Raw genomic sequence first — 13295 nt, 5'->3', positions numbered from 1 at the left:
TTTATTGTGGCATATATATGTGTATATATATATGTAGATATTTCAGGCATCTGAAACTCTATTAATTTCCTGTATTCACTGGTAACATTTAAACAACAAAAAAAACCCTTAAAACTTTTATTAAATTTCATTATTAGTAAGTATTATTAAAATTCTTATTTTTAAAATTTTCTACTTTGGAGGACTTAGGTAAAAATCAACTTGCTAGAAGTGCTTGGAACTGAGGGAAATGACTGGAACCTACTGCAGCTCTGTCCAGGAAGAACTGGTAAAACTCCAGGAAGACTCTCCGGGTCTCTTTGGAGTTGGTCTGTTTGTACAGGTCTGTGTAAAGGTAGCACAGCTGTGGGAAACAGGAGGGCAAGAAAGTCAGTGATGCCACAGCAACTCTTCTAACAGCCCTAAATCCCGAGTTTTCTTTCAAACATTTCAAGGAATTCAGCACTGCTGGACTGAAACCCTTCCCAGGTACTTGGGAGTCCTCAAGGGAATCTCAGGTAACATCAGGGGAGAGGGAAGGGGCAGGAAAAGAGACACAGAGAGGTCAGACCTTCCCTGTACACAGCTAATCCCACCTAACACCCCTAACTCCCGAGTTTTCTTTCAAATATTTCAAGGAATTCAGCACTGCTGGATTGAAACCCTTCCCAGGTACTTTCAGTCATGGAGGGAACCAGAGATAAAAATCAGCGGAGAGGGAAGACACAGGGAGATCAGACACAACTAATCCCACCACCTTAGGGTGGAATGAAAGGCTTTCAAGAGCTAAATATTTATTTGTGAACAGCTAAATATAAAGAGGACAGTTTTTGTGCTCCTCCATCTACCTGAGAAGACAAAGGAGAGATTTATCACCCTCATGCCTGCACAGGGCTTGTATCTCTCCCCTGGCCAAGTCAAGCCACTGAGTGCTACATGAGGAGATCCTGATTTATTCTGGTTTATACTATCAGGGAAACAATTCCAGAACATCCTACCAGTGCTGCAGGATCAAACTGAGACACCACGTGGTGCAGGAGAACAGCCAGGTGAGCTGGACGAGACTTCAGGAGCTCGATGTTCTGGAAGCAGCTGCACTGTCCATTAATCTGTGGAGGTACAAGGAAAACACCTGAATTATTCCAGAAAGCTGCTGTGAGATAAACCCAGGGCAGCTAAAATAACTCAAGAGTAAATATATGGCAAAAGCCACTGCTGGGACAATAATGCAGAACTTCACAGAAACTACACAAGCAAATGAAATAAGGCAAATTAATGTCTAGAAAGCTTGAAGTTATGAGAAGAAGGAAAGGATAACAGACTCAAAGATGGCATATTGTCACAAACTCCCCAAATGTTCCTGTTTGGCAAGACCAGCAATAACAAGAATCACAGTCCCTAACTCTTATTTCACCAGAACTGCTCAATACAAGCAAGTCATGGAGCACCTGGAGTTTAGGCCCAGAGGAACAGAATGGGATTTCGATAGGAAAAAGGGTGGCTGAGGCCAAAAGTTGTTCCCACCTGCTCCTGTTCCGTGTCAAAGTCATCATCCTCTGCTCCAATGATCTGAGTCCCCACTCGGGATAAAGGACTTCCAACACTGGACTGGGAATCCTGGGGTGAGTCAGGAGCAAGGGAAGGGAAGAAAAGCATGATTCTGTTACTCTCTTATCACAGTAAACCTTCTTTACCAAGCTGGAAACATCACTATCCTTTTTATTCTTCTCCAAACTCCGTGGAAACCCACGTGTCTTCCCTCAGCCTTGTCCAAGTTTGCAGCTCCCCTCACCAATGCTCCCCCCCAGAACCATCAAATCAGATGATTCAGGACCAACTGCATCCTCTACACACATGAGCACACCGAGCATGTGGCAGATGACAAATGCCATCTTAGTGTAAATGGAGAAATATGACTGTGGAAAGACAGGCAGATGAGGGGAAAAATAACTGGGAAGTCATCCTAAGGAGGATGATACGTTCAGACAGGTCTGCACTTCCTGCTGTGCTCCACTTTTACCACTGCTGATGATGCCAGCCTCAAAACGACTAAATATCCTAAAAAAAGGCTGGACTCAAAGAATAAAACATGTACAACTGCTCTACCTATTTTCTGTCCAGCTGTTTTACCGCTGATTATGGATTTCTTGCCTCTAAACGGCTCTGCTCTTAAGCTCCATAAACATTTACTCAGCTAATTAACTTTCCCTGCACCATTTTAATTGCATTTTATTTTCTCAAGCAAAGTTCATGCAGGCTCCATTTAGAAAGTGGGGGAAAAGCAGCAAGATTTTAATGGGCCCATTACAGGAGATGCTGTTGTGACACTTTATGATTTGTACTCACAGTATCTTGAACCTCAGGCTTTTCTGGGCTCTCATCTGGATAAATCCTCTCCTTCAAGCCACTGCGAGGACTCTGGGAGAGAAGGAAGTTCAGTTCTGGTAAGAACCAGCAAATCCAGGAAAGTGAGAACTGCACACCAAGTGTTTCACCCACAACAGCCAAAACTTCTCCTTTCTCACACAGTGAGCTGCTCAACAGCTGAGGTGTTGAAAAGACAGGCTGAGATGTGTGTCCTACGTGCACAGTTCACAAAAACCCCCAAAACCCCAAGTGAATGCAGAAGCAGTTTGGGGAAGAAAGCTGGTGACACTGAGCAACAGCAGAGCTGTAAAATCTACCACCTGTCCTTGGCTTTTCAACGCCCTCTCCTCCTCTATTGACAGTTCATGTTTAGCTCTCTTTTCTCCACCTTCTCTTCCTCAGGTGGCCCAGCACACCCTTGGCTTTATTTGCAAAAACCACGTGCTCTTGGCTCATCTTCAGTGTGTCCAAAGGTTTTTTTTCAGCCAGGCTGTTGCTTTCCAGCCTGTCTTTTTCCATAAAGTTATTCCACCCCAGCTGCACAATTCTGGAGTTCTTGTTCAGCTTCCAAAGGTTTCTATTGCCCCCTGATCCTTTCTCAGAGCCACTCTGGATTAAAAAGTCTGAATGTTTGGTGTGCCAATCACCTGCAGTGATCTAATGCATCCACAATACTGACAGGATTAAGTCTATCAGGAAGATAACTATGAATTTTTTCTGTATTTATTACATAAAAACATGAGTGATATCCAGTCAGATTTGGAGCTGGAGGAGGAACATTTCACATTAGAGTCATGTCTGTTCACATCTGACCCACCTTGCTTTCACTTCCAACTGCTGGGACAAATTTAGCTCCCACATCCTTAAGTTAATCAACAAACTCAGGCCAAATCCAAGCACAGGGTCTCAATTCCCCTGCACTAATCAGATAGTGACTTAATTAAGGATTAGGCACTAGGGCTCTGCAGCAGGGAGAGCACACGAGCACAGATTGATAACTAATGAGGGAGCACACTAAGAGCCTTTACTGCTGGCAAGAACTGAAGCTTATTTGGTAGAAGGAAGGCTCTTCCCCACTTTCCTGGCAACTTGCCCACTGACTGGATCTGAGTCACAGTTCTGCAACTGGAACATTCCCTGAGAAGATGCTCCAGTTGGCACCTGAGTCATGAGAGGGAAGCTGGCATCTCTCTTTCTTTGTCTGGTTACAGGGAAATCTAACCCTGGATAAAAACCCAAACCCACACCATTTCTTTCCCGGTTCATTCTATCATGTTTCATCAGGGAAGGAGTTTTGGTGGGTGCTGAGGAGCCCATTCCAGCACAGAGTTACTGAGACAGAGCACACGTGTGACACACAGGACAGCACAGAGAACCCACACAGGAAAACCAAACCCAAAGGGCAGAGAAGCAAAGTGCTGGAGCTGTTGCAGACTCACATCAGCAATGTCACTGTTGGGTCTGGAGGGGCTGTCCCCACTGCAATCCAGTTTGCTCCCACAGTCCCCACTCTCTGCCTCCCCCTCGCTGATCTGCAGCGACTCCGACACAGACCTGGAGGACAGGACTCCATCCTGAAAAGATAAAGTGAGTTGGGAGACAGCACAGGGCAAACAGAATATTTCAAGGGATGATCAAAAAACAAAAGCCAGCTAGATCACATTACTTATAAAACTTCTAGAAAAGGCTGCAATGCTTTTTTCTAAGAGAAAACAACAGAAAAACCACATCAGGTTTTCAGGACTTATCACAGGCAGAAGGAAAAGGGGAAAAATAACATATAACAGAAGTTAATTTTTTTTTTTTTTCAAAAGTGAAGGTAAAATTGTTTTAAGCTTCCAGTTCTTCATTCCCCACTGTAAGAATGACTTCAAGGGGTTTTCTGAAGTCACACTGACAGACCAATCAACACATGATAGCTCACACTTACTGTTTTAAAAGCAGTTTTTCACAGATGATTTGAAAGCCCACTGCAAAGCCTCCTGCATGTCCTTACACTGACATTACACTGCACTGCTTGACAGCCTCTGCAAGTTTAACTCCCAGGCCTCAGCTCTAGAGGGTGCAACCTGCCTGTCCCAGCACAGCAGAGCCTGGCAGGGAACTCCTGCTCGCCCACATCATCATCCCCCAAGAATTTCCACCTGGAGCATCCCACGGAGAAGCCCGACACGTTGTGTTACCTGAGTGCAGCCTGTGGCTTTGGAGAGCTGCTCCTGCAGCTGAGGAATGTGCTTTTTGGCCTCCTGGATCTCCTTGAGCAGGCGGGGGGTGGGGGACCGGCCGTACTCCTCTTGGAGGGACTGCAAAGAATTGAGCTTCCACTCAGCACCTCAGCTTGGAACCACAACCTACTGCTCCCTTCATTCCATTTACACATTTCAATAATAAACAGCTGCTACAGAAGGTCTATTTTCCATAGCTCTGTAAGCAGTGATTCAACAACCCACCTCTGACTTTCCCCCACCCCTCTCCACCTCACACAACCCCGGTACCTGCAGCCTCTCCTGCTCCTTCTGCAGCATCTTCCTCAGAATCTCCACCTTCTGGTTGTGGACAATATTATTCTCCTCCTAGAAAATACAGAGAGATTAAGGGGTGGGGTTTTTTTGGTGGAGATGGGAAGACCAGGAGAGTGGACATGCCCATTTTTCATCTGCTTCCCAAACACGGGCTCTAAACAAAAAGCAATTCAAGCTTCCAAACACAATCCTATGTGTTCTTTCCTAATTCTGAACACAGCTATCAACATTTAAAAAACCCTCAGATGAGACTGGATATTTTCACTTGCAAAATGTTTTTCACCCAGGGAATAAATACCCACTGACAGGATAAATATTCCAATTTGTGATTTGTGCAAGAAGCACTAAATAATCCAGGTTAAAAAAAATAAAAAAAATACCAGACTACATTTCCACAGTTCTTTGGAAAGAGAGCTTTAAATCTTACCCCCATAAGCACTGGGCTGGTGATCCTTTCTGCATTTCCTGATGTGCCAGGTGAGTGGGGAGATGTCATGATGGGAGACATATGCCCAAATCCTGCCAGATCCACTTCAGAATCAGCCAAGGGAATCTGGGGCGACCCTGGTGGGCGCCCCTGGACAGTGAGAGCTACATAGGAACCCGCTGCAGGGAGACAAGGACAGGTCACACGTCAGACATTTGGAGATTTCTGTGATTCTACTCCCATGATTCACCCTGGAGACAAAACTCAGACCATTCCTCACCCATTCCTCCTTCAAATCTGAGAGCGTGATCAGCTCTGGTTTACAAACATCTATTTAAATCTCGGGTAATCCAAAAACTTCCGTGATATAAAAGCAAGCACTCCAATAATTTCTAGTCCAGCAGGTTGTATTTACAGTACACACTGGTTCAGGCCACAAAATAAACTCTGCTGGGGTGGAAGGAACCACCACCACCTTCTTCCTTGTGCAAGATAATCAACCAAGAACACACTTCCTTCAGCAATGCCAGTGCTTTGCAAGCATCACCCAGCAATGCACTTAAAAGTGCCTGGTATTTAAGGTGGAAACAAAAGATGGGAAAGCACCTGGGCAAGGCTTGACAGTAAATTCAAACATCAAGCTAAGGAGAAGCTACAGGAGAATGTACCAGGTTGAGTTCAAGGTGTCAGAATTACCCCAATTTCACTTCCCTGTTTCACACCCTCCCTTTCTCTCTCAGCACTGGGCATGGTTAGACCTCACCCTTGTCACCTGAAGGCTCAGTCAGCCTTTCAAATGATGCCTGTCACACTTTTAAGGAGCCCAGGGTCAGGAATGGCCTTTACTTACACTTGATCAGCTTTACCACCTCCAAATGGTTCGAGTGTGTTACGAGGGTGCCGTTCACCTGGGGCAGGGAGGGGGAGAAAATTCAGTGTTTAGCAACTGATTCCCAACCAAAAGCATCCACAAATGACACAAAAAGCACTACAATATTTTCTTTCCCCACCCCCACCTCCATTACTACATCTTTCAAGACACCATCAGGCAAACAATTTATCCTTCTAACAGTTTATCTCAGTGAGCAGAGCTCTGCTAAAAGAAAACTATACACATACCAAAAAAAAAAACAACACCATACTCCAAGCAGTCAAACAAACATAAAAAAGCAATCCATCTCTGACTGGGCAGAAAAACAACAGGGTAGCTGATTTAATTCATTAATTTAAATGCCTGGTTGAAATCCCAGCTCTATTTGTGTCAGGAGCTGGTGGAGCACAAGCAATCACTTTGCACTAATAGTTTACACAGTCTTTTTAGTTACTGACTTGGTTTCTTAGTTGCTTGGCACTAAAAGAAAACATGGATCTGGGGACACTCAGGGGAAAAACAATAATTCAGGCAGACTTTATCTACAGGTGATTATTAGTAACTCTCAGTTCCTTCTCTCCCCTGCCATTTCTGTTTCTGTTGTATTTGTGATACCTGAACCTTGTAGGATGCTGAACTGACCCATAAAGCTCTGAAATGAGTGATCTCCACAATAAAAGTAACACTGAGCAGTGGGATTTCAGTGGTTACTGGTCTGGTATCCCCAGAACATGGAAACAACCCACTCCTCAGTCTGCCAGGCAAATGAAAACATCCCAGCAGATGTATCAAGGCGTTTTTTCAGGATCCATTTCCCCCACAATCTGAATGCCCTTACCTTGATAATTCTATCCCCTGTTTGCACTCCAGCCCGCATGGCTGCTCCATCTGCAGGGAAAAGAAACCCTTCAGTTCCCATTTCAGTACAAACACGCAAAGAAAAATGGTTTAAACACTTTCACAGTTTGATGCAAAACTGCTTCCTGCACTCTGCCAAGCTTCCTCTGTCCCCAGCAGGTTAAAATCTCTGGGTATCTTGTCTAGAGCAGCTCTGTTCTCCCCTGGCAGTGTACACCCCAAAGCCACAATCCCACCACATTCCAAGGACTCATTTCCCTCCCCTTGGACACAAGAGGCCAGTTTCCAACCCATCAGACACGGAGCAGGCGATTCGCTGCATCCCAAAAGAGCCACACGTCATTCCCAAGGTGCAGCCGCCCCACCCACGGGGATTTTCGGAGTTTTCTCCTCCCTGTTTCTCTGATCCCCATGGAAAGCCTCAGGCTGCTCCCTGGCTGGCACGTTTGGCCCCCTCCTTGCCCACCTTCCTTGACGGACTGCACGAAGACCGGGTTGTCTCCGCTGACCGTCAGCCCGAACCCGTTCTCATCCCGCTGGATCACGACACACCGCTGAACCAGACCTGCACCAGAAAGGTGGGGAAAGGCCAGGGGAAAGAGGAGGAGAGAAATACAAAGAGACACAAGCTGGGCATCAGTCCAAAACCTTATCCTCCTAGATAATCACACAGTACTGAGAGGAACTGGTACAGTACAACAGAGGGAAAATATATGAGAGACAGAAACAGGGCAGCAGTCCAGGAATAGAGAGGGATGTCAAGACAGGTCAAGCTTATTGTTTCAGCTACACAAAACAGAGAGATAGAGCAGCAGAGATGCAGACAGCTCTGGCACATCACACACAACTCGAGGTAAAAGCAGCTTTTAAGGAAGAGCAGCAGTACACAAACCAATGAGCATCATTCCCTTTGTCTGTGTTAATGGTTTTTCAGAGTACACCAGAGGGCTGTCATGTTCCACTTCATCAAAAACAACACACAGCTTCTACGAGAAGTCACAAATCTCTCAGACTAACACGAGGGGGTTGGACTAAAAGAGATTTAGTGATCAGGAAAAAGTTCTGCCCATTCTCAGCACAAGTCTCCTCTTGGGGCACCTTCTGTTCCAGGTGAGAATATCACACAGAGCCAGACCAGCAGCAGGGAACAAGTACAAGCCACACTTAACTCCCCTGAATGAGACTTCTGAAATAAAGACCCTGCTTCAGGCTACTGAAGTTCAGGGCCAAAATCCCAGGAGATGTGAGTTTGAATCTGCTCCTCCTTTAACTTGCTGTGAGACATCAAAGGCAACTTGTTTTGTTTCCTGCTATACTCAGTGTAATGTGAGCATACATTAATAATGAGATACATTTACTTAGTAGCTGCAGCATTTTGACAAAGTGAAATGCTGGTTATGTCTCTTGCTCACCTGAAAACGAAATAAGGGGAAAATAAAACAAAAGCAAGCAGCAGTCTTGGCATATTCATTGTTGAGTACTTCCCCAGGAGCATCTGCAAAAAGCCTCCCACAGTGGAGCCATTATCCTGAAAAGTGACTTTAGGAACTTTGCAAAATGCTTCCCCGATGTCCTTTTATTTATATCACCCTTATTTCTACCAGCTTGCTTTGCTGCTTCTTTTCTACAGCCACATCAGGCAAAATCCCTACACCAGCACCTTGAAGAGGAACTGGGAGTTCTCCACAATCAGATACTGAAATTGTGGCCATGCTGTTTAGTGTAGAGGGAGCACAGGGAGCTGTCCCAGACAGACTGGCTTTTCTGGAATACTTTTTAAGGACTGAACTGTAACAGAGCATGGAGTCATACCCACAGCTTAAATTACTCTCACACCACTACAGCTCCTTTCACTTCTCTGGAGCAACTCCTGATGGAAATGAGGAGCCTCAAGTGAAAACACAGCCTGCCCAGTCAGTCCTGTTCTCCTCCAGTGTGGCATCCATGAAAATGGGTGTGGGAGCAGTGGGAAAGGCTGTATTCCAGGACTTTTGCAGCAGTCTGGTCCCAGTGTCACATCCCAGTAACTCACAACACGCACAGTGGGATGGGATGGATGCAAGGTGAGAGCAGACAAGAGGAGCAAATTCCCCCTGAGCCTCTTCACATGGTTAAGGGAAAGCACAAGCCTCTCCCTTCTGCACCTCCCATTCTTCTGTGTGACCAAGCTTCTTGAAGCCTCACTTCACAAGAATGATGCCCCGGGGTGGGGTGTGGGAACATGTGCTATTCCATAAAAACAGCTCCTTTCCAGCCCTGTGCCAGCCCTACAGGTTTTATGAGTAAGCCACCAAACTAATCTTTTGACTCACAAGAACTGTCCTTCTTTAAAGACACAGGGTAGCCCTGAGCACTCGCTGCTCTTCCACTGGATTGCTTTTTTTCCAGTGGATCTATTTTTTTTTTTTTGGATCTATTGATGACCTTCCTCCTGGAATGAGCCTGATGCCAAAGCAGAAATGCAGCAGGTGATGCAACACAAACTGGCCTTACAGAGTTTAGAGTTCCCAACTGTGTAACACCACAAGTCTCAAATTCACCCAAAAACCCCTTTTAAATTTAGAATGGAGAAACAACTGAAATTAGGACAACTTGAACCCAAATAACTCCATAATTGCTTTTTCCCTGTATTTGCTCCCTTCAGACAAGGAACAGGTACTTAACCCTTCTCCTAACACAACATAAAGGCTGGACTGAGCTGTAGGCAGGCCAGCTGAGAGATTCCATCCTTGACTGGGATACACAGCAGCTTTCTAGTGATTTTAATGTCGTTATCTGAAGGTAACACTATTACCTGCAGAACCAGACCTGCTCTGATAGCACTCCTTGTCTGAACCAGGCACACTGAAAAGAGCAACCTTGAAGTGCTCTCTAAAACCCCCCAAAAATCTGCCATTTGCTCCCTTTTGGTCCCTTAAGTAAAACACCTTCAGTTTGAAATCTGCTGCGTGGTGGAATTTTGAGAGCAGAGCAGCAATGTTTTCATAACCCACGGCTGGTCCCTTGAACACCTCATCAGACACTCAGGAATGGACTCACAGGAAAGCCACAAACCACTGGGAGCCCAAGGACACCAATGCAGAGTTGCCAAGAGCAGCTCCTGTCACGCCTGGATATCACAAGAACACCCAGGGACATTAAACTACCAACTAAACCAAGTGACAACCAGCTTTTCATTCACCTTTTTCCCCTTTGTGTTCCAATCCTTAAGTGTTCCCTGGATGGAAATCCTGAGCTGTTTATTTTGAAATATCTTGCCATGATATTTCACTCTTTCCAGCTGAAACTTGGTGTATATTACAAGGTCAGCAGAACTAATCACTGACAAAATCAGATCACTAATAATGTTATTCCACATTTGCTTCCTTTTGACAGTGTCTCAGTGGCACAAAGTGAGGAGAAATCACTTAACCAAGCTTCAAGCACACAAAATCAGATTACATGGTTGTGCCTCGAGTGGATTCAGAGAATTCTGTGGAGAAAACAATAAATCTTGATCTCTTTTTTTGTCCTCATGCAGATGGTAATTCTCCAAACTCACTCAAGCCGAGAGCACAGCAGAGCAGCCACCCGTGGGCTGGAGTTAGAGAGGTTTGAGATTAAAAATGAAAGCAGACAGAAGAATTGCAAGTAAAGCAAAGAGGATCCACTCTTCAGTAGGTGGCACTAGTCCCTCTCTGTTCTCCAGCCCTGATCCAAGTGCCTTTGGACAGTGGGGAAGGGTAAAGTCAAACTTCTCAAGGTCATTGACACCCCATGGCTAAAATTAACATCTCAGCCAGTCTTGCCAGACACATTTCGGTTCTCCCAAGAGCTCCTCGAGTAAGAAGGTCATTTACTTCATCTCCTCTTCTACCATTTGGAAGTTATTCAACGAAATAGGGAATTTCATTAGCTGTTCCCAACGAATAGAGTAGAGTTTCATTCTGAAAACTTGACTTGCTGGAGAGAATGGAGAGACCAGGTTGGACAGGGCTTGGAGCAACCTGGGCTGGTGGAAGGTGGCCCTGCCCGTGGCAGAGATGATTTTTAAGGTCCCTTCCAACCCAAACCATGACTCCATGAGGCATAAATTCCATCTCCCATAACACCCCAAGGCTTTTCCTCTGCTCCAGCTCTGCAGGACACGATGGGAGCTGAGATTTGTGAACTATAACCTCCCCTGGGGCCATGAGGCCACAACAGGAAAATGCAGTTTAATGGGGAGTGATTTGGAATGAATCATTCCATAAACAAAAAAAACCCCAAAACCAAAAAAAAACAAAAACCAAACTCCTTGGGGATTTGAGAATGTCCAAATGTTTCACTCCATTTGGGAAGCCTTCTTTCTGTAAAGTATTTTCAGAAACGTTGCTCCACGGAACAAATAGAACCATCAGCTTTTATAAGGACAGATTCTCAGTGGATGAAATTCTGAATTTCATTTCTAGTCATTACCATGATTTCATACCAGATGCCATATAAGCAGCATTCCTCAGATTCTTCCACTAACAGAAGTCATGCAAAGTCACTGCAAAAAACTATATTGTTTGAACAGTGCAGTCCATAGAGCCTGGATAAAATTGTTATTAACAATGGCACTAAATACTGCTCATAAAACAAGGGTTGGTAACCTTTAGAGAAAAAAAAGAGCCATGTATTTTAATGTGATAAATAGGACTATCTGCTCCCATGGCAACACCACATTCAACCCCTGTGGTCCAGCCCTCCCTGCATTCCCAGCCCTTCCTGGTTATTCTAAAGGTAGTGATGAGGGGCTCCCAAAAGTCCTTTAAAAAAGGTCTGGAAAAATAGTGACCATAACACAAAGATGATAAGAACTGCCAGGAAGAAACCAGGAAGAGTTAAGTTCGATTTCAAACCAGCTCAAACCTAGGGGTTCAAAACAACAAAAAACCCCCAAAACCTCCAAAATTTATCACAGATTTGGAGGCAAAATGTGAAAGAGTCTGTGTAAAGTCTGAGTGAATATTCAGGCCAAAAATTGGTCATTACTAACAATAAAGGAAGATATTTTTGGAGAGCAAACAAATCATGGGGAAAAGGAAAAGAGAAGCTATCTCACCTACCACCCTGAGAGCTAAATTCAGTTGTAAATTCATATAAGAGATGAAAATTCTACTTTGAAAAACAAGTATTAAGTATCATGGGAGATCAGGGCACTAATTAGTACATTATAGCATATCTGAACCTACACTCAATCTCTCTCCTGATCATCTAAATTTTGCTGAATATACAAATATAATCGGACTTATGAAAGAAAATATCCCACTCTGAGCTCATGCCACTATAAATTAACTTCTGTATGTCAGACCAATTTCCCTGCCTCACCACTCTGCCCCCCAGAGCCACTCATATACTTCAAGAAATTCTGCTCTCTTAATTAAAAATTTCAAGAGGTAAGAACAAACACACACACACAGAAAGCCACACCTCCTTTTCCTGTTGTCATTCCAGACTTCTCTATTATTCCCTTTCCAAGGGCCAGTTACCAGTGAGAAAAATATCAGCCCAGCATTTCTACTTGTAGGTTTTGGAATAGTTTGGGCCCATCCAAAGCAAACAGCAGAGTTCTCCACACATTCCACAGAACCTGGGAAAAGCAGAGGGCAGAGACAAAAAAGCAGGGCCAGGTCCAACCCAGCCAAGGCCACTGGAAAGGAAGGATGAGTGGAAACTGCTCCCAGAGATCCCAGCCACGGGCAGAGCATCTGCAGGAAGCTTTGGGGGAAGTCAAAGCCGACGTTAGGAAGTCGTGTTTCTGTTGTCGGCCACACATGGAAAGCCACGGACTGAGGGAGTGGAGTAAACATGCAGCCATCCCATCAAACACACCAAATGTTTCCTGGCATTAACCCACGGCAGCTCCACGGCACCTCTGGTGTGTTGGGGGTGAGCAGCACCGGGAAAAAGAACTCCAGGCAGGGATCTGGGAATGAGGAACCAGCATCCATCCAAGGAACCAGCATCCACCCGGCAGGGGAGAACTGCTCCTCACAGGGAGCATCACCCCCAAATCCCTGCTGTTCCACCCCAAATCCCTGCTGTTCCACCAGGTCATTTTTCTGCTCACTCTCTCATTTCCCTGCTCATTCCTTCACTTCCCTGCTCACTCCCTCATTTCCCAGCTCACTCCCTCATTCCCTGCTCATTCCCTTACTTCCCTGCTCATTCCCTCATCTCCCTGCTCGGTCCTTCATTTCCCTGCTTGCTCCTTCCTTCATTCCCTGCTCATTCCCTCACTTCCCTGCTCATTCCTTCATCTCCCTGC

At 45.2% G+C, this 13295-nt stretch overlaps 1 protein-coding gene across 2 annotated transcripts in view; it reads right to left on the bottom strand.

Annotated features, from left to right (window-relative positions):
* The window catches only part of ARHGEF12 (Rho guanine nucleotide exchange factor 12), a 76695-nt gene that overhangs the window by 24166 nt on the left and 39234 nt on the right, over positions 1–13295 (bottom strand). For both annotated transcript variants that reach the window (XM_027655782.1, XM_027655783.1), the window contains exons 5-15: positions 7491–7589; positions 7005–7054; positions 6146–6203; positions 5296–5474; positions 4842–4919; positions 4530–4649; positions 3786–3920; positions 2326–2397; positions 1504–1596; positions 978–1088; positions 245–343 (exon numbers count right to left, since the gene is read on the bottom strand). In XM_027655782.1, the coding sequence (XP_027511583.1) occupies positions 245–343; positions 978–1088; positions 1504–1596; positions 2326–2397; positions 3786–3920; positions 4530–4649; positions 4842–4919; positions 5296–5474; positions 6146–6203; positions 7005–7054; positions 7491–7589 (1094 nt within the window). The remainder of the gene's footprint in view (positions 1–244; positions 344–977; positions 1089–1503; positions 1597–2325; positions 2398–3785; positions 3921–4529; positions 4650–4841; positions 4920–5295; positions 5475–6145; positions 6204–7004; positions 7055–7490; positions 7590–13295) is intronic.

Source organism: Corapipo altera, unplaced genomic scaffold, assembly GCF_003945725.1.
Source record: "Corapipo altera isolate COAL_440 unplaced genomic scaffold, ASM394572v1 71, whole genome shotgun sequence".
Classification (NCBI taxonomy): domain Eukaryota; kingdom Metazoa; phylum Chordata; class Aves; order Passeriformes; family Pipridae; genus Corapipo; species Corapipo altera.
This window is presented reverse-complemented; position numbering and strand designations above follow the sequence as displayed.